General features: G+C 37.4%; 1 protein-coding gene across 1 annotated transcript in view; it reads left to right on the top strand.

Moving 5' to 3' along the window:
- The window catches only part of ARIH1 (ariadne RBR E3 ubiquitin protein ligase 1), a 120,918-nt gene extending 102,827 nt beyond the window's left edge, over positions 1-18,091 (top strand). The window contains exons 9-14 of the mRNA XM_060005657.1: positions 447-518; positions 3,470-3,600; positions 7,004-7,061; positions 11,799-12,059; positions 13,471-13,583; positions 14,733-18,091. Coding sequence (XP_059861640.1) covers positions 447-518; positions 3,470-3,600; positions 7,004-7,061; positions 11,799-12,059; positions 13,471-13,583; positions 14,733-14,817 — 720 coding nt within the window. The 3' untranslated portion in view covers positions 14,818-18,091. The remainder of the gene's footprint in view (positions 1-446; positions 519-3,469; positions 3,601-7,003; positions 7,062-11,798; positions 12,060-13,470; positions 13,584-14,732) is intronic.
- The last annotated feature ends 4,147 nt before the right edge of the window (positions 18,092-22,238 follow it).

Below are 22,238 nucleotides of genomic sequence, written 5' to 3'. Positions count from 1 at the left end.
GCCCACAAGTTTGTTATTTATTCATTAGTAAATGGAAGATAGTATTTTGCCCTTTTTATTTCAGGTGATGTTTGCAAGTATTCAGGGAACATTCCTTAGGAATAAAGTCATCTCCTGATTATTATCAAGATAATGAGGGTTAAGGCACCTCCCTTGGAACGCTTTGTAATTAGCTAAGGGGAATGACACACCTTGCAGCTGTGCCTCTCCTTGAGCTCTAGGTTCCCCACTTAGCTTCAGCCAGAGAAAGTTCTCCTTTGGTTGATTTTTTATGTACCTGGACTGGATATGAGAATCACAGGATTTCTTGGTTTAAAAGGTAGTAAACCCAGTGATAGTCTTATCCTTTGGTTTTTACATTTAAGCTTGACTGTATTTAAGTGTTGATGTAATTTGCTATCCTTGAGTCTTCTGTTGTACTGAAAACGGTTCCTGTTTTCAAACAGTGGTTGAAGAAGTGGATTAAAAAGTGTGATGATGACAGTGAAACCTCTAATTGGATTGCAGCCAACACAAAGGTTGGTATTTTCCTTCAGTAAACTCTTGGTATTGAAACGGATAAGGATAGGTGTATCAGCATTAGCAAAAGTAGTAAGTTTACCTAATAAAGGGCCTTGTTTTACCTTTTTCTTGATTAAGGTTTACTTTTTATTTTCAGAATTATTGCCTATTAATAATTTGCCTTTGTTTTACTGTTTGAGTTTATTTTATTGATTACTATAATGCAATATGCACGGTACTCTGCTGTAGAAGTTTTCTTCTATCAGAAAAGCAGTAGTTGATAATTTTTCTACCCTGGGGTTTGATAATATCTTTTCATACTGTTCTTGGCTGCCTTTTAGTATACAAATGTATTATAGAGTTTTTTTCCACCTAGATTTTTTTTTTTTTTTAACTAGGCTATATTTCTGCCTTTTAAAATCCCCAGGGTTTAACTTCTAAGGAGTCATTCTTTAGGGCAGTGTTCAGTCAGAATAACCGAGTAACTTCTTATTATGTAACTGAATTGGGCTTAACAAGTTTAACATGTTAAACTTCCAAAATATGATTTATTAAGAGACTTGAATCCTGAGAAGTAGAAGCTTTGGGGTAATATGAGTATCCTTGGTTTTTTGGCTTTTATTTTTTGAATAACATTGGTCATGATACTAGTTTCAGAATTCAGTATCTTTATGCCATGAACCACTTCTTTAACCCTAGATTAATGTCTTACAAATGCAGATAATCTTGAGCACCCTTCTTTTCTATCACTAAGTATTAAGTAAGCATTTGAATCCGAACTGTGTACCCAGCTAATTTCTTTTTTTTTTTCTTTTTTTTTTTTTTTTTTTTGTGGTACTCGGGCCTCTCGCTGTTGTGGCCTCTCCCGTTGCGGAGCACAGGCTCCGGACGCGCAGGCTCAGCGGCCATGGCTCTCGGGCCCAGCCGCTCCGCGGCATGTGGGATCTTCCCGGACCGGGGCACGAACCCGTGTCCACTGCATCGGCAGGCGGACTCTCAACCACTGCGCCACCAGGGAAGCCCCCCAGCTAATTTCTTAGTAGAAAATTGTGTAAACGTTCAATCTTACATCCTATTCGTATAGGAAGTGACTTGGGTCATGGATAATAGGGCTATTCATGGGCTATTCATTTTTATTATTGTCTTTCATATATGAAGATGATGTTTTAAAGACAATTGAGTTGTTTGACCAGAGTTAGTTACAGCTTTGCGCTCTTCCATCACTCAATCTCAGGATACTGATAAGAATGAGTGCTTAAATGATGAAGGCCAGCACATGATTTTAAACCATTAGTACCCTGCTCTACCCCAAAAGATTAAAATATATGTATACATTTCTATCTCCCAGAAAGCATTAGCAGTAAAACAGTGAGTCCTGTGGCATAAAACAAATGCCCACATCTTTGAGGAATGTAGTTTTGAAGTTGATATTTCTGTACTCTCTAAAACCATCATGATAAACATACCTTATGGCACTCAAAAAAAACCTAACTATAATGTCAGGAAGTGGTTGCTTTTGTTGTTTTTTTAAAACTTTCCTGGTAGCCAAGCATTCTTTTTCAGAAATTGAAGATTTCCCCACCAGAAATGTTCATTAAAATCCCAGAATCTGCTTTCAAACTAGTATTTAGAATAGGGCAGTTATACTTTCCCTAAGTAGATTGATTAAACTGTAGCCCTCTTTCGGCATCTAGAAAAATCCCCAAATACTCTAAATCCCCAAGATGTTTAAAATAGGGAGTATAGGCTTGAATATGTTTTGAGTTTGTTTAGAAGGTAGAATATTAAGCAAGAATGGCAATTTGTAATAACAGATTTACCTACTTGGCAGTTTTGAGATGAAACTGAGGAATTTTTCTCCTGAGACATTTCAGAAGCTTATTTTTTTTTATTAGCTTTTTTTAAAGGATTTGCAAATTGTTATATTAAGAAATTAGTACTTATTAGTTAATTATAGCTAAGAAATACAGAATGAAACAGATATATTAGGCCTGGAATTTGCTTCTTTGGGAAAATGTAGTATGTTTTTATGTGAGTGACTTCAAAAATTTGATTGAAAATGTATAATTAAATATTGCTGTACTGACCTATTGAATTACTATAGTTTATGGGTAGTATAGTCTGTTCACAGTAGCTGAATTGCAAGCAATATAATGGGTGATACTCTCGCCCCGTTATGGGAGTAACAGATGTCAGATACAAAAATGTACAACAAAATCCAAGCTTTACATCTTATAGTTTTATTAAAAATAATGAGTAAGTTTAATTTTCTAGATTTTTCAAGAGAAAAAAAAAGTGCCTGCAGGGTAATAACTTTGGCTCATTACCAACCGAGAAAATGATACAGTCTTGGAAAAAAGAAAAGTGATCTCTGTAGCACAATTGTAAATGGACCACAAGAAAGTTGGGAAATTCAGTAGCCACAAAAAGAATTTACCAGTCTTGCTTGCCTGATTCCTGAGGCCAAATTGCTTGGGTTTGTATCCTGACTCTACCATTTGCTACCTGTGTGACCTTGGACTAGTTTCTTTAAAATTTTCTTAGTTTATTCATCTGACAGATGGAAATAGGAGTAGGGCCACTATAAAGATTGTGAGTTAATGCATATAAAACACTGAGTACAGTGTGTGGGATACAGGAGGTACTCAATGATTATTTCTAGATGACACTGGAAGGATATATTATATTTACATGGAGAAAATGTTTAACCTCCCATAAAACTATTATTAGTATGTGTTTGGTTAAAAGTACTTAAAATGTTTTTGTCTCCCAACCCCACTAAAACAAATCCTTAAGTTGTTAATAGCCAGTAATAATAACTCATTTTCAATGGTACTTATTAAGTGTTTGACACTGAGTGCTTTACATGTATTAATCACAATAAATGTGGTATTTAAAATAAACCAAATCTAAAACTGGCTTCTCCTCAGTGTAGCATTGACACCAACTTTATAGTTTCTCTTCATAGGAATGTCCCAAATGCCATGTCACAATTGAGAAGGATGGCGGTTGTAATCACATGGTCTGTCGTAACCAGAACTGTAAAGCAGAGTTTTGCTGGGTGTGTCTTGGCCCTTGGGAACCACATGGATCTGCCTGGTAGGTTGGGGAAATGAAGGGAAGAACATGTTCACATAAGTATGTGATATATCTGCCACATATTATGAATAAGGTTTCTACCTCATGAAAATCACCATTTAGATAAATGAATACAGTGTGTGATCAGTGTTAGAAGTATATGCAAGATATCCAGAGAGAGGGATTAATAAGGCTTATCTCACAGATCATATAACAGTTGAGTTGAACTTCAAGGAGGACTAAGGATTCATTTGTTTAAAAAGTGGTAGGAATAACAGGGCAAAAAGAGCCGCATGAACAATGGTAGAATGATGTGAAAGTACATGACTTATCCAGAAAAGAGTTGCATTGTCTAATATGTCTTTCTAGATAATAGTTGAAAACTAAGAGACTTGGCAAAACCCCTTCCACAGTTGTGTTTTAGTTACCTTGCACCGCCATTAGACAAAAAATTTGTTCCAACTTTAAAACTTGGAAAAATTGCCCAATGCAATCCAGATTTTTAGCCTCTCTTTGAAACATAGGAACAGGCCTGCATTTCTGTTTGGCAGAAATCACCTGGAATCGATTAGTAGCCCTTTAGATGGAGCCTTTACTTTGCAGTTTGTTTTCCCAAGACCGGAGCTTATTGGCATTTTCATATATCATGATGGCACTAGTCACATTTGGTAGCAATATATACCTTTGTTCCAAGTACGTTTCTTATCAATTTGGGAAAAATGCAAGTTAGATTGAGGATGCCTTGATGCATTTTTCTCAAAATGAGAAAAATGGGAGCTAGCACATCCCCCTGGTAAAAGTGGAAATATTTCTGGGTGTTATAGTATGCAAATTGCCTGTTTCATTCATTTGTATTACTTGCCTGTCTCCTATTGGTGTTGAGTGTGTGGCCGCTCAAATTGTGGGGAACAGGAAAAGAGAAAGTAGGCTGGGACCTAAAGTAGTTTGGACATTATCAGAAGGATTTTAACTGGGAGTGACAAGATTAGATCGTAGTTCAAATGAGAAGGTTCTGTATTATGTGTTTTACTTACATACGTTATCTGGACATTGTGACTGCTTTGTAGAGCGCGGGTGGGAGTGGAAGAAATTGCAAGTTCAAGACAAGATGAGGAGGATCTGAACTTAAGACAGTGGCAAGTCTTCCCTTTTAGATTCATTAATTAGAGGAATAGTAAGAGGGATTATTTGTCTGAAATTAATTCTGAACCAGGTAAAAACTAATTGCTTAGATAGAAGTAAAGAAAGTGATTTTACCACTGTCAGAGCCAAGGAAAGGTATTTGGGGTATAGGTATTCTAGGTTTTAGGAGGTCAAAGTGGAGAATTAGAGTGTTCCTGGAAACTAAATTCACTCAAATTTATTTAAACAAGCCTAGTGAAGGGGAGAGGGAATAGGAAAGAGATATTAAAGAGACTCTGTGTGTGTGTAAGGAAATCTCTGATCAGAACTCAAATTTTCAATGAGCTGTATTGAAAAATGGAAAGGGTACAAAACAAATGATGGATACAGAAGAATGAAGAATGGCCTGGACCAGGGGTGTCAGAAATGTTGCCTGTGTCTTTAACATTGCAGGTATATCATGCTGTGCTTTCTTGTTTAAATCTGAAAGTGCCTCAGAAATCTTCAAAAAAGCATTCCAAGTAGCACTATCAGTCATCTGAGTTAGAAGTATAGATGGGCCCTGCTTGCTTTCTTGGCCTTAAAATTCTTAATGTTGGCAGATTAAAGCCCAGAATGACTTGAGGCTTAAAAGTATCTAAAAATATCAAAAGGAAAGTATAAAAGGATGTATCAGATAGAAAGAAGAGGTGTTAATAGTTGACCAGTAGAGGGCAAGAAGAGGCAGTCTTTGGGCTAACTTGAGTAGAGTAATTATTGGTAAAAGAGGATTATAACCCAGGCTGGGGGAAAATTAATAAGTCTCCTGACTCAGATGATTTGTGATCTGGGTTACTTTAAAAACTTCAAGATGAGATCAGTGAGCCATTGTTGGTTATTTCTGAGTACTTACAGAAAATGGAAAGGTACCAGAGATTGAGAGCAGACAGAATGTAATCCCAAATTTCCAAAATTTCTGATTCCACAAGCTGCATATGAACCGTATCACTTAGTTTTTCTCTTATGTGAAATTCCAGAATCAAATGGTATTATTAGGTTGATGGATTAGGGAATGTTTGGTAGATTTCAGCAAGGTATTTCATTGTGGACTGAGAGGTTTGTGGCCTAGGCTGTGAATACAGACAGGGAGGTTTGGGATTAATTGAATGACCATTTCTTGGAGTACAGATAATAGGTTTGTGCCTTCTAGTGGAATGCTTTAAAGGTTTGCTGAAAGGCTTTGTCCTCATTTTTTTATTCACATCAACTGCTTTTATATACTGCTTTTCTGGTCAGTTGTACTAATGATTTTCTTAAACTAGTATAAGAATCTTGTATACATTTTGGGGTAACATCAAAGAGGGATATTGACTATATAAACCATTATAATCCTGAAGGATTTGGCAAGCTGGAATAATGAATCCAGTTTAACAAGATTTACATTAAATTCAAAATTCTTCTAAGACGATTACTGTTAAAAGACTCTGAAGACATGAACTCACTAGTTAAGAGCATGGGCCTCAGTTGCCAGATGGGCATAAGTTTAGTTTCCATCTCTGAAGCTCTATTTTTGTGACCTTAAATATGTTGCTTATCTTCTCTTCATCTGCTCAGTGAGGATAATATTTCATAAGGTGCTTGAGGGGATTAAACGTGATAGTACAGTTGAAGTCCTTAGTAAGTTGGATGGTATGTAGTTAACACTCAGTAAACATCAGCTGCTCCTGTAATGTAGGTTCCCATAAAAGAAAACAGAGGAACAAGGGAAGTGCCAGTTTTATACATCTCCACTCTGAGCTGACCTCTCTAGGAAGATTCAGTGATTCTTGTAAACTGTAATAGCATATAAAGCACATAGCACACAGTACCTGTTACATAGCAGTCTGTCAGCAGTTGGTTTTCTTTGGTGTATACATGTGAAAATAAGGTGAGTAATTCTGGAAAAACTGGGACTATTTGGCTAAATAACAGACAGCCTAGGAGATGAGGTGATCTCTTTCTTCAAAAATTGAATTAGAAGTTCAAACTACAGTTGGTAAGTGGAAGTTCTAGAATAACAGTGTTTTCTAATGATTGTCGGTAAGCTGATTTGAATGGACTGCCTCAGGAGGTGGAGAACTGCCTGTTACTAGTAGAGAACTGACACACTATTATGGAAAGGATTCAAACACTAGGGGTGTTTGTTTGTTTTTTTGCGCCTCAGTTTATCTGTGTAAAGGAGAGTATTGGTTCTAAGTAATCTCTAAATCCAGGCTAAAATTCTGTGATTTGCTCCCTTTTCATTGATTTATGGCTTTATGGAATCCTCTTCACTTACTTTAAGGTACAACTGTAACCGCTATAATGAGGATGATGCAAAGGCAGCAAGAGATGCTCAGGAGGTAAGTGCATTTATTTTCAAACAGTTGAACAGGAATATGCATTTTATGTTGATGAGGGAATGATTTAGCTGGAGTGTTCAGTTCTGAAAGATTTGTTGAAATGACACTCCAGTAAATACTGGGTATCTGTGTACCTGTAGAGAGGGGATCTTATGCAAAATACGTATCAGGAGTATTCCTATTTATAAGTTTGTTTGCACTTTTAAAATTAATCTAGCACACTTTCAGGTTTCAGTAGTCTTCAGTATCAAGACTTTCCCTTCCCAGCAAGGAGACTAAAGAACAATATTTGTTAAATGGCACTGCTGCAATTTATATGCAGTCTTACTTCTTTTAATTAATTCATTATCTCATTGTTCATCAAGAAGCTCTAATGATTTTAGGTGAGCTGATCTGGAATGAACTGTCTCAGGAGGTAGGGATTTCCCTCTTACTGGATAGGGAAATAACCCACTATTGTAGTAGAAGGGATTCAAACCCTAGGTGTGGATTAGATTCGGTAACACTTTTAGTTCCTTTCAGCCTGATAATTCTGTCATAATTGTAGAATCCTGGAATTTAATCATTCCTTACATTCATCGATTCTGTGTTGGAATTCCCCAGTTGTCCCCCAAAAATCTTTTTAAATGGCTCGTCTTGCCAGGATGCAATCCAAAACAAAACCTGTTTGTTATTGTTTCACTTTTTAAATGCTTCTTTTAAATTTATTATAATTTAAATTACCATAAATACAAAGGAATATATTTATATAACCTAGGCAGTCATATTACAGACATTCAAAATATTTGTAATCCTTTTAAAGGAGGAAAAAAAACCCCCACAAATTCCAATGTTGATTTAAATTTTATTTATTATAATACGACTTAAATATGTTTAAACATAAAACTAGCTTTAAACTCTTAAGCAACTATACAACCAAATCAAGAAGACCACAAAACCAGTGGAACTCAAGTTAAAACTAATTTGACAGATAAGTTATTTGCTGAAATTAAATTACTGTTGTCAGACCAGGTTTTTAAAATTTAGGGTTACCCATACTACTAAGTGCCACGTGATAATTTGTTCTCCCACCAGTTTTCTATATCTCACCTATTGCACATTCACCCTTACAGTGCATCAAAATTTGATTTGATCAGAATTTATCATTAATATATTCTTTTATCACTTATTATTCTCAACTCTGGTGCAGTTTAAGTAATCCTGTTTGATGCCAGTTTTAGCCATTTCACAAATGTAAGACCTGAAAATGTTGATTCTCATAAGTTCATTCATATGGCCCGGAGTGTTTGTGTTTTCTTTAGGTTATTATCAGATTTTTAATACTTAAACATTCCATGGTCTGTTTAAACCAGATCATTTGGCACCCCTACTCCAGTTTTATCTAGCATCCTTAGACTCCAGTTTGAGAAACATCACCCCATGTTATCTTTATATACAAAACTCTACAATGACAGTCATGCTTTTCCTACCTCCCATTTGGAATCAATTCTACTGCTGCATTTTTATCTAGCTCAGTTTGTCATTGCATCTCCTTCTGTTTTGGGTTTGTTTGTTTGTTTTTAAATCTTAGCCCTCATGACTTTCTGCTTCTGTTTTAAGCAGTCACAGTTGTTTTAAATGCTGCTGAAGAGACCATAAATTTTCCTAAAATTTTCTTCTAATTTTGATAATATTTTTTGAGTCCATAGAGAACTGTTCTTTTTCTCTTATGCTGCATTACATTTTTCCTAATAACCATGTTAGACTTTTAGCTTTTACTTATCCTGAATGAAGAGTAGTCTAGTTAGATCTAGCCAGAATATGGTATTTGCTGACAACAAAAAGTATATGGGTTATCCTTGGCCTTACCTGGTCTGCATTTGGGTACTGGTAGAATCCCTTTCTGAGGTCCACAGGGAGGGTGGATTATTGAGCATAGCTTCTAAGCCCTGCTAATGTGTAGATTGTAGATGCTAGAATGCATTATTTTTCTAGCTCATTTCTTTTGGACTAAACTAGAATCTTCTGATCCTTTGGATGTACAGGGAAAAATTTCATATGAGTGCCTGTATTTGTTTGTTTATTTAAGTGGGAACCATACCTCCCAGAATGGAGCACACCATTGCACACATCTAGCATATTCTTTCCTCACTTCCCCTACTTCCATACTCAGGCCTAGTGTTTTCTGGGAGTTGTAGTTCTTAAAAAGTACTAGAAGGTTGGCACACAATGCGGAAAGAACATAGATGGTACTTTGAGTGTCTTGGAAGGATGTTATCTGTGTTGTAGAAAGTTGTTGACTTAATATACTATGCCACAGTTATGACAGGGGTGGACATTTGAATTTTCTTTTCTTTCTTTTTTTAATTTTTATTTATTTTTTTGGCTGCATTGTGCAGCTTGCAGGATCTTAGTTTCCTAACCAGGGATCGAACCCAGGCCCCTGGCAGTGAGAGTCCTTATCACTGGACCACCAGGGAGTTCCCTGAATTTTCTTATCTACTAGACTTTCTTTCTTTTCATATTAGGTGCTAGAGATAACAAGATTACTTTCTTTTTTTTTTTTTGGCCAGCTGGGCCTCAAGGCTTGTGGGATGTTAGTTCCCTGACCAGGGAATTCCCTGAATTTTCTTATCTACTAGACCTGTGAGTTGCCAGATAGTAAATATTTTCAGCTTTGGAGACTATATAGTCTCTGTTACAATTACTCAATTCTGTCCCTGCTCTTGAAATGCTGACTCAACCATAGACTTAAAAGAGTGGGCATGGCAGTATTCCAAGTTAACTTAGTTTACAAAAAATAGGCAGCAGCTGGATTTCACTCACAGGCCAGTTTGCCTACCCCTGTTCTAAGCAGTCAGGTTGTTGTTTTGTTTGTTTTTCCAAAGTGTTTTCAGGATACTGATTACATTTCTCAATCCAGATTCTGGCATTTGATTAAAAATGGGTCTTATTTGCAGTGTTGGTGTGGGTTTTCTTTCATGTTGATTTTAAAGGTATTTTAGTGATGCAAGCTGTTTGAGAATTGTTGGTCACATTAAATCAAATGCTGGTCACGTTAAGTCCTGTAACATACATTTTAATATGTGATTTAGGTTTTCCATTTCATCTTGGGAATTTGACAGGCTTAAAAATATTAGTGCTTTGGGGGGAGATAAAATGCCACGCAGTTTATTTTCTACATATTATATTTTTAGATATAATTGGAATAATTTTCCATCGTGTAAGCATTGATTTAAATACCTACCTGACTGCTGAAATAATATGGCTTCTGTAGGTTTTTTGAGATGTTTCAATGTTGTATGATACTGGATCATGTGATTGGCTAGTTATGTGGTTCAGAGATAGTATTTCTAAGCAAGAGGCCAAGCATAGGGCCTAGTAGTATCTGTGCTGTTTAGTAGGCTTTAAGACATGAGGAGAGGAAGAGGAGGTGATAGTAAAAGAAAAGAAATATGTATGTGTGGTAAGGAACCCTTCCATGGTGGTTGCATTTAACAAGCATTTATGATTTTCTGCATATTAGGTGCTAGAGATAACAAGACTACTTTTTTTTTTTTTTTTTATTTTGGCCAGCTGGGCCTCGAGGCTTGTGGGATCTTAGTTCCACCAGGGATTGAAACTGGGCCCTTGGCAGTGAGAGCAGAGTCCTAACCACTGGACCGCCAGGGAATTCCCCCAAGATTACTTTTTTAAAACTGTATCTCCTCTAGAGATTTACAGTATAATGGGAGAGACCTATGTGAATTCTTTTTGCAGTATGATAAATAATATAAAACAAATTTAGACCTGATATTTTATATATATATATGTTTATGTTTTTGTAATACTTCATGTACTTTAAAAGACTCTTCATAAAACTGTAGTACCATAATTATGTTTGTATATATATTTATTGTATTATTTTATAATTATACTATATTATATACTTAAAGCAGTACTTTGTTAATATCATCAACTATCCAGTGTTCAAATGGTCCCCATTTATCTCATAAACTTTCTTTTATAGTTGGTTTAAATCAGGATCCATACAGGTGCACAAGTTGGATGTGATCCTCTAATCTATAGGTCCTTTCAGTTTTTTGGTTTTTTTGGGGTTTGTTTTTCTTCCCTTGCCATTTGTTTGTTGAGGAAACTAAGTTATTTTTCTTGTAGAATTTAACACATTCTGGATTTGCTGATTGCAACTTCCTGGTTTTATTTAATAGGTTCTTCTATCCCTGAATTTCCTGAAACTGGTGGTTAATTCTAGATAATTGAATTCAGACTCGATTTGGGGAGGGGTGTGGAAAGAACACAGAACACTTAACTGGTGGTACTGTATAGCTTCTGTTGCATTATATTAGGTGTTATATGATGTCTGGTTGCCTCTCTTTTGTTTTCTACTTTAAAATATTGATGTACCTTATTACATACCACAGAACAGAGCTATCCAGTAGAACATTCTGTAATGATGGAAATGTTCTTTATTACCACTATCTAACGTGGTAGGCACTGACTGCGATATGGCTGTTGAACACTGAGGAACTGAATTTTTTACTTTAATAGCCACCTGTGACTAGTGGCTGCTGTATTGGAAAGTACAGCTATAGGACATTCAAAAAATATTAAATAACAAAGGTAGCAGTAGATGTCTCTTTGTTCCCGATTTTAGCCTAAATTCCTATACCGTTTCATCAGTAAATATGATATCAGCTTTTGTGTATATATAATACATTTGTTATAATTATGTGACCTTAATTTTTCTTAATGGGACAGCGATCTAGGGCAGCCCTTCAGAGGTACCTGTTCTACTGTAATCGCTATATGAACCACATGCAGAGTCTACGCTTTGAGCACAAACTATATGCTCAGGTGAAGCAGAAAATGGAAGAGATGCAACAGCACAACATGTCCTGGATTGAGGTGCAGTTCCTGAAGAAAGCAGTTGATGTCCTCTGCCAGTGTCGTGCCACACTCATGTACACTTATGTCTTCGCTTTCTACCTCAAAAAGAATAACCAGTCCATTATCTTTGAGGTAGGAATAGTTACTGAGTGGGGAAATAAACCACCTGTGTGTCGTAGGACTACTTGCCTTTCATAGATAAGATATATAGAGTTTTAAAGCTTACTCTCTGCCCAAAAATGTGGATTAAAAGTTTAGTGTTAAGGGCTTCCCTGGTGGCGCAGTGGGTAGGAATCTGCCTGACAGTGCAGGGGACACGGGTTTGATCCCTGGTCTGGGAGGATCACACATGCCGCGGAGCAACTGGGCCTGTGCGCCACAACTACTGAGCCTGCGCTCTAGAGGCCGCGTGCCACAACTACTGAAGCCCGCGTGCCTAGAGCCCATGCTTCGCAACCAGGGAGGCCACTGCAATGAGGAGCCTGCGCACCATGGCGAGGAGTGGCCCCTGCTCGCCGCAACTGGAGAGAGCCCTGCGCTCAGCAACGAAGACCCAACGCAGCCAAAGATAAATAAAAATTTAAAAAATTAAAAAAGAAAAGTTTCGTGTTTATTAGGAAGATACAAGAAATTTAGATTTCTTGCTGTAAACTACGTTCAGAGTGATGTGGTTTAGCCAACTAGTGATTTAGTGTGCAGGCTCTGGAATTAGCCCTGAATTTGAATCTTGACTTCATCACTTTTTAGCTCTGTTGACTTGAAGCAAATTACTTAACCTCGTCTATATCTCTATTTTAGCATGGGGATAATTTTTCTATAAATGTTAAGAGGTTTAAGTGAGACAATCCATGTTCAATGCTTATGTAACACCTGGCACGTCATAAGTTCTTTCACAAGTCTTTATTCAGGCAAAACTAATACATGGTATTAGAAGTTAATATGGTGCTTGCCTTTTGTGGAGAAGTAATGACTAAAAGGGGGACTTTTAGCAGTAGAGGTTTTTCAAGTAGAGATTCTCATTTAAAATTGATGCATGCAACATTGATGTTGATAGATGGCTGGGTAATAACAGTGACTAGTAGATGGGAATTTATATGGGTAAATATATAGAACTAGCCATAGTAGTAAAGGATAACAAAATTTTAATCTTCCATACAGTGTTCTCTTATAAGAAGTAGATATCTAGCTAGATATAAAGAATAATGGGTTTCTTAGTTTTCCTCAAGCTTTAGCCAATAGCAGTTTTCAGAACTGGAAGATTCCAAAAACTTTTTCTTATGTCCTTTCAGATTGTCCTTAATATTCTTCCAGAGGTAATGGATAAATCTTTAGTTTTTTAATGTTTAAAAAATTGTCTTGGACAAGAAAAAACAGGTTGTTAGGGGTGAAAGTGATGAAGGGCTTTACAGGTGCAGTTAAACCACCTGTGAAAATTACAAAATTGGTGTTGAGCCACAGTCTGTCAAGGAAGCAGCTAAGATGGTTTATCTTTTAGCTTTCTTTTGAAGGCAAAATTTACTATATATTCTTCTTCCTCTTACAGAATAACCAAGCAGATCTAGAGAATGCCACAGAGGTGCTCTCGGGCTACCTTGAACGAGATATTTCCCAAGACTCTCTACAGGATATAAAGCAGAAAGTACAAGATAAGTACAGGTAAGGTTTTCTCCAGTAGTTGTTGAACAAAAATGTCGGCCACCGGTGGTCTGGTATGCCTTAGTGGAGAAGTTAGATGATGGTGAAACTTGGGTTTAGCATATTCAATAACTGAGCAGCTGCCATGTTTCTCACAGATTGCTTCTGTGCTTTGGGCAACAGATTCCAGATAGTGCTAGTCAGGCGTAGGGAGGAAATCAGCCGTTTATCCCACTGGCTGATTGTGCTTCTTCCATGCAGTTTTATCTATGTAGTTGCTGCCCTGACAGGAAGAAGGAGCCCCAAAAGGGCAAGTGGCTATTAGGATGAGGGGTGAGATTAGGATGCTGGCCCTAGCCTAGGGATCCTGTGGATCATGGCTTTTGACAAATGAGCTACCCAGACTTTTTAAAGAGTTTTTCTAAGGAGAAATTTACTTTGTCCTAGAGATAGGTGATACTTTAAGATATGTTACCACTTAAGTAAAAGATGCAGAATGTTTGCTTTCTCAACATGGAGCTCTTTCTCCCACAGTTGTTTTCTGGCAAATACTAATATCTTTTTAATAGTAGTAGAAATCTCTGGGAATTTGGAAGACTTGCAGATTTAGTCCTAAGTAACATTTTCACTTCCCTTAGCCAGCAATAGCTCCCACTAGTTCTTTAAGGTTTTGCAGATGTGAATAAATAACCCCTGAAACTACTTCTTCCTAAAACTGTTTACTTACCTGTAGAATGACAAGATTGAGTCAGATGATTTCTAAGGCCTTTATTTTATTGCTCTAGAATTAATTTCCCAAAACTGGGAACTTCAAAAAATACCTTTTTAAAATGAGAAATAGTCATGTCTTTACATCTAGACCTGAAAATGTGCCTCTTAAAAACAAAAACAGGTGCTTGGGGGAATTCCCTGGCGGTCCAGTAGTTAGGACTCCCAGCTCTCACTGCTGAGGGCCCGGGTTCAATCCCTGGTCAAGGAACTAAATCCCACAAGACATGCAGAACAGCCAAAAAAAAAAAAAAAACAGCACAACAACAACAAAAAGCAGGTGCTTGGTTCTAAGTCTGAATAAACTGTAGGGGACCTTAAAAAATAAGTAAATGCCTCTTTTTTTTTTTATTATTGGAGGCTGACAATGGGTTTTTTTTTTTTTTTTCTCTTTGATTACAGATACTGTGAGAGTCGACGAAGGGTTTTGTTACAGCATGTGCATGAAGGCTATGAAAAAGATCTGTGGGAGTACATTGAGGACTGAGAATGGCCCTGCATAAAATGAACTCTGAAAACTTTATCGTCTAGAGTGCTCATGCAATTAAAACAAACAAAACAAAACAAATACAAACAAGGAGGCACTAAGCCTATTCTGACACCGCTGGTCTATAGTACCAGAATTCTGTTTTGTTAATGGAAAGTTTAAGTAAATTATATTGTAATAAAAAAAGGTAGATAAACCATTGTACAACAGTATTCTAGGCCGCCAACAAAAGTGTGACAGACACACTAAAAGCCCTCCAACTTTAACTTGTAACGTAGCTTCGTTCTCAAAGCTGACTCCTTTTTTTCATTTTCTTTTTCCTGAGTGTAGTACAGTTAAAATTTAAAATAGCTCTTTGACACTGCTTTTCATGTCCAAACCAGCCATTTTGTTGTACTTTGGTAAAGGACCTCTTCCCCTTCCTCCCCTGCACATACAGATACACCCAAACACGCAGACTGTCTCTTTCTCATACCCCAAGGTCATGAGTGAATGATTAGTTCCTTGTAAAGAAAATTCTTGGGGCGGGGAAGAGGGTAGGCAGAAAGAGGGGTTAAACAAACAAACAAAAAAAAAACAAAAAAACTTTGTATATGACTTTTAAAACAAGAGGACAACACAGTATTTTTCAAAATTGTATATAGCGCATATGCATGGACAAAGCAAGCGTGGCACGTGTTTGCATAATGTTTAATTACAAAAAATATTTATTCTTTAAAAATCTTCAAGATTATGTCTTTTGCTGTGCATTTTCTTTCAGTTTGCTTTTATCTTTCCAGGGTTGAGGGTTGGACTAAAAGGTGTGTTGGTTTAGCACCTCTGGAAGACCTATCTAGAGCTCTTTGATTTCCCTTTCCTGAGATTACTTTGCCCTCTCTGGTTTGATATGTTTGTTGCTAGCCATGGGCCTCATGCCCTGAATTCCCAGCTCCTGGTTGGGTATAGAGAAGTCAAGTGCTGACTAAATGCCATGGCCTGATAAGGGCTGCAACAGGGAGCTTTGCTGCTGCAATTCAAGAATCACCCAGTCCCTAACCTCATCCCTCTCCACGGCCTCATGCATCTACGTAAGCCTTTGTGTGCCCGTGTCATATAGCTGAAGGCTTCCTGTCACATCCAGAGGAAACATTTCAAAAAATTTTCCCCTTAATTGCTGCTTTGAGCCTTTTAAGATTTTAGTTATGGCTCTTCTCTCACCCCTTCTTTACGTTAGGGTGTCAGATAGAATGTTTTTCCTTTAAATATAAATAAATAGCCATTCACTTAGTTTCAGATTGTGAATTAAAAATGGCAGATACTGAAATTGCTTATGTGTGTTGCTGTGGGTTCAGTTTGAAGGCAAACACCCTAGAACTTGATATTCCCATCTAGTGCATTTAAATAGAAACCACTGTTTGCTTCTTTTCTATTGTCAGCAAATAGGAGAATTAATAACGTGTTTTAGCTGTGATGTCCATTTTTATGAAATTTCTACTAAGAGCTATGTTAAAAGTAAAGGGTGGTGGTGGTTTTATTAACTATGTATCTGTTTAGGCCATTCTTGCTGTGGTATTTTTCAACAGATTAGCATCCCTAAATCTGTCAGTTTTATACAGGAGTACAGAGTGAACTAGGCAACTAGATTGAGGTCTTAATACTAAATACCACTTGTGGCTGAAGGACCTCTTTGTCTTCCTCTAAATGTCTTGCGCCTAGGGAGTGTTTACCGTTTGTGAGGCAGCTTTGTCTGCTCTTGCATTGTACATCTTATTACATCATTGGGAAGTAGGTTCACTTTCCTCTGGCCTTTTGCCTAAGTTAGGCTTTGCTAAATCAACCCTACTTTTCCTTTTAGAAAAGGTTGTTACATGAGATGTACTTGCAACTATTCTTTTCCCATCAAAAATCAGTGAATGTTTGCTGAATATATTATGCTGCTTCCTTAAACCACTTGTTGCTTTAGGATCAACTTTACCTGTACCTTTTATCCTCCCTTCTCTTGCCACTTTAGGTGCAAATCTGAACTCAGTGTCTGCTTCTTCCGTATTCTCTTCTCCTCCCCTTTCCCTGTCAACCATTTGACTTTATTTTCAATGACTGCATCAATCTTAAAAGACATTTATCAAAACTAAGGATTTTTTTTTTTAAAGAAAGCTTGAATAAGTTCCTTTCCCTGGTAACTTTGAAAAGCAGCCAGAGTTGCTATCTAGATATATGTGGTTCCATTAAAATGTTTTGTGTATGTGTGGTGTTTTTAAAAAACCTTACCAGTTAACTGCAGTATGTAAGTTTGAGTGTCATAAATCCTTTTTACATGCTCCCCTTACAACAGGTATCCAAAAACAATGTGTGCACTTCATAATATCAGCCCCCACCCATGGAGGAACAGCGCTTTTTAGAGCTGCTTTCTAGTTTCAGTGTTGGCATATTACCTGAGGGTATAGCAATTGTGGGTGCATTCCCTAATTTGTATGGATCAAGATGAATTGGCATTTTCTACTTCCAAGCTTTTAACAGCTGTCTCCATATTTGACAGAATTCCCTGAGTTAATTGCTTTCATTGTTAGTAACTTCAGTGACCCCAGCTGGGATAGGCAAGCCATACTGTATGACAGCTTCCCTGTTTCACCTACCTAAGTCTTTCTGTCAGAGGGCTCTATTCATGGTCAGCACCAGGGTCTCCCTGTCTTCTTGAGGTTTTCTGAAAAGTGCATGCTTCATCTGAACAATTCATTGAGCAGTAGATGGACTTTAAATTATTTACAATAAAATGTCGATCCAAAGCGCAGGATACAAACCACAGTGGTAAAATTGAGTAGTATATAATATCATCAGACTCTAAATTCTGTGTAATCTGCTGCGACCCAGATTGTATATGTTTTATGTGTGTTTAAATAAATACATTAAATACACAGGTGTATACATACACACAAATATAACAGATCCAAGACTGACTGACTTGATTTGAAATGGTTGAATCTGCAGTGTACAATGTGGATCAACCATGATTAGGAACTGAAATTTAGTATAAGAGAGAAAAGGACTTGATGTAACAAAATCTTTTAGCTACAAATCCCAGTATAGAGCACTTGGGGGATGGGAGGGGGCGGGTTGGTGAGACAATCAGATCGGTAAATTGATTAAATGCTCCTAACCCTGTAATTTTGTGCATAGAGCACCCTGTGCTGTGGAAATAACTGTTCTTAGATTTTCATTGTAACTGGACTGTTCAGGTTGCCCAGAGGGAAAGAACATTCCTAATTCTAATAAAATAAACTTTTATTTTGTTATTCCATTAGTTACTTATGTTTATTTTTATAGTTAAAAAAAAAGACGGTGGCCTAACAGTCACCTGTATTATGTGCCTTATTCACTGTTCCTACTTAACATGAAATGTCAAGGTTTGGTTCAGTTTCTTTTCAGGGAACTGTGAATGAGACTATCCCCAACAATTATCTTGGTTAATGAAGCCTTCAGAGCATTTTCTGGAAGACTTCCAATTTCTGTGTCTTGAACATTGAATTTAGATTGCTATTCATGTTGTAACAGTGATATTAAATGCTCAGTAGATGTTTGTCAATTTATAAAGATAAAATATTTAAAAAGTCATTCTCATGCTTAAAACTGCTTCACATTACTTCCACTTAGCTCACTTTTAGAAGCTGATATCTCCCATAGGAATGGAGGGAGAGTTGTCTTAAAGAAGGTCCCAAAGTTGAGATCTTTGTTATTGATATTCTAGCCAAGTCCAGATTTTAGGACAATTTAATTTGGTCTTATTTGGATCTGTAATTATGAGAGTTCATTTATCACTTGTATCTTCAAAGCACTTTAACTTGTATCGTTGTCTAAAGCAAGTGGGGTAGAAATCACTCTGTTTTATAAAAGAAGGTAAGGCTCAACAAGGTTAAGTAACTTGCCCAAGATTTCACAATTTCTCCTGTCTGGGACTCAAGTTTTCTTCTATCTGATGAACATCATACTACCTCTTTGTATCATATTTTCTTAATCTGGTCTCAGAATGACCTAGCATTCGATACCAAGAAAGGTGGTTCTTATCTACGGTGTTGTACTTTTAAACCACATCAAAGACTATAAATGCCTGTCACTGCTCCTGTTAGAGGAATGCTGTGTACTATCTCTGATCTTCAATTTGCTGTTGCAGACTTTGCAACTAATGTGGCTCTTTGTTTTGCCTCATCAGATCAGCCATGGATAGAAGAATAGCTCTTCCCATCTTGGTGATTAGGACAGGCATCATGAGAAGACTGTGTGATAGTTGACAGTAAACAGTTCAGCGTCATTTGATTTGATAAACAGGGGCCAAGAAATTTGCAGTTGTAGGTCTAGTTATTTCAAATGAATTTCCAATGTGAAGAAGTTTGGATAGTCTATTGGAACTTGTTACAGAAGTTGTTTTGTAACTGAAAATGCCCAGAATAGCTCATTTCCATTTGTTTCTCAGCATTTCTTCTTGGAACTGGATGACCTATGGGACTTTCAGAAGATAAGTAGTGAGCGTTAGGGGGAAATCTTGGCTCCTTCAGAAACAGGAAAAAGTGTGAACCCCTCATATTTTTTTCAGATTTCTTTGGGGATAAAGTTGGTGTATTTCTGGTTTATTTTAAGGAATTTGTTTCTCCACTTAATTACCCAAGATGAAATAGCTGAGTCAAATGCTCAACTGGAAGTAATCAAATAGTGCCTGCTGCAGGAGCGGAGGCAACTGTGGTTGATGTTTCTCTAAGCAATAGCATTTAGGCTGGGGAAAATAATACAAGATTCTTTTGAAAAGCAGTTTTCAGACTACGATTAAACTATAAATGTGCTTGTTTAGGGCCATTTTCAGAGTAGGAGCCAATTGGTATATAAGTCAGTCACACATTGATAGCTAGCAGCTCTAACAATGCCAAAAGCACAACTTTACTACCACAGTAATCCAGGGATTTCAAGTAATACCAAGAGTCTCAAACTCAGATGTCTACAAGAACTAGGTAAATATTTTAATAGACTACCCTGGGCCAAGTGGACTCTCAGAGGAGCCTGTGAAATACACTTTACGTGGATTCTCTCAATTTTGAAATGGTCATTAAAATATTCTTAAATGTGGCTCAAAGAACTGCACATGGGCCTTGTCATTTTCCAACTTGTGTTCCAATTTAATGTCCATTTTACACATTGAAATCACTGAGAAACTTCAAAAGTACAAACCAAAAAACACTATGCTTGAGTCCCACCCCATAGAAATTGTGATTTATTTGCTTTGGGTTGTGTACTGATCATCAATAATTTTTAAAGTCCTATCCCCATCCCCAACCCTGATGATTGTGCAGTGCAGTCTGAGACCTGTAGGCAAGGTTGAGACCATTGATCTAGATACCTACATAGTTTCAAAGAGGAATGTAGTTGAGCACTCTAGTCATAAGGGACAATAGGACGTGGGGCGAATTTACAAGCTCAGGAAAGGGCCACACTGTAGGCCCTAGCTGAATGGGTTTTGTGGAATGGTGCCTCCTCGGGTATAGTGTAAAGCGCCCAATTTGTTTCTTTGTTGGTGTTTTGCTAAGCGGTCCACCTTGGAGAAAATAAAATTCACAAAACTAAAAGAACTGTAGAACCGATAAGCTCAGTAGAATATTCACGTCAACTGGCAATATATTTTCTTATCAAGGGAGAGAGCCCTATCTGGAAGTAAATTAGTGTAGAGTCTGAGCAAGTTGTTGAGTGGTTAAGCTATCTGTTTCAAGTCAATGCACAATTCCATTTAATCACTTAAATTCAGAGCACTTGAAAGTCACAAGTTTCTTGCTGTCACTTTCATTCTTTTGATGAACTTGTATGTTAAAAGACAGTGGATTTTCCTATTTTTATTCCCAGTGTAGTTGGCATAGTAGAAAGAATATCAGTATTTCTCAGCCATAATTTTCCCTTTGTAAAATGGGGATACTAATAGGAGCTATAATTTGTTGAGTGCTTCTTGCCAGATGCCTTACTTATGTTATTTGTATCTTCTAAGCAGCCCTAAAACAAAGTAGGCATTGCTATCCTATTTTATAAATGAGAAGAAAGGTGTATAGACTTATTAACTCGAACTTAACAGTTTATGGCAGCATTGTGCTTGTCTAATTTCATGTGTTCATTCTATCATGTCATACTGTCTTTTATAGGAATATTGTGAGGGTCAAAGAAAATTAATGGGAAAACAAATCCTAGTTACAAATAATGAGCTTACTAGTACTAACTTAGGCAAAAAATAAGGATACAGAGCTGTCTCATAGACTCCCAAAGGCAGAATGAGATCAGATCCAGGAACTAGAAAGCCATTTTGGACTCCTAAACTGGCATTGTCTGCAGTCTGTACATCCACATCATTCTAAAGTCGTCTGCTTTTCCTATCAGCCACACCCATAGCTCTAGGTGTTACATGTTAGCTGTCCCAGACACATGTAGACAACCAGACAGAGCCATGGAACAAGATCATTGGTACAAATGTGGCTTTGGGGGGTTACCCCTGTGGATTGGGAGGCAAATTTTGGAGATCATGGCTCACTGGCTGTACATCACAGGTGTCCTTGACAATACCAAAATGCCCTGAAAGTTTTCTTTTTTTGCGGTACGCGGGCCTCTCACTGTTGTGGCCTCTCCCGCTGCGGAGCACAGGCTCCGGACGCGCAGGCTCAGCAGCCATGGCTCACGGGCCCAGCCGCTTCGCGGCATGTGGGATCTTCCCAGATCGGGGCACGAACCCGTGTCCCCTGCATCGGCAGGCGGACTCTCAACCACTGCGCCACCAGGGAAGCCCCGAAAGTGTTCTTTTTAAAATAAATGTAAAGAGTTTGTATATAATAGATAATTATGGCTAACTTATTTAGTGTTTACTAAATGCTTCATGGCCATCTTTTTAAAATTGCAAATCATATGAGATAGTTGCCATCTCCATTTTATAAATAAGAAAATAAAAGCGCAAAGAAGGTGGGTTATTTCTTTGAGGTCATCCTTTTGTAAGTGGCAAAATGAAGATTCAAGCCTAAGTTCCTTCTGTCAGCACCCATGGTGTTGGGCACTGTTCTAGGCACTGGAGGTACAGCAGTGAACAAAGGGGTCTGTTTGTCTGAAGCATTTAATTCTGATTCTACATAGAGATTCAGTGGGTTGCCCAGGGTCACCCAACCAGTTAATGGCAGATCTGCAGGCACATTTGGACCACTACACTAAATTCTTTTCACTACTATAGCTGCTTCTCAAACAACCTTGCCAAAAGTATCTGCTAAAATTACATAGACTAGTTAGGGGACTTCCAACCTCAGGAGACTCAATGACTAATTCTTATTTTTGGCTCCTCTCTGTTCAAAACATGTCTTTGTTGTTAACCTCAGATACTCTACTAAGAAGGACCCAAAGTATGCCTTTTTCTTCTCCCTCACATTTCAGAACCACCCTGG

This window comes from Delphinus delphis, chromosome 2 (genome assembly GCF_949987515.2).
Source record: "Delphinus delphis chromosome 2, mDelDel1.2, whole genome shotgun sequence".
Lineage (NCBI taxonomy): Eukaryota > Metazoa > Chordata > Mammalia > Artiodactyla > Delphinidae > Delphinus > Delphinus delphis.
This window is presented reverse-complemented; position numbering and strand designations above follow the sequence as displayed.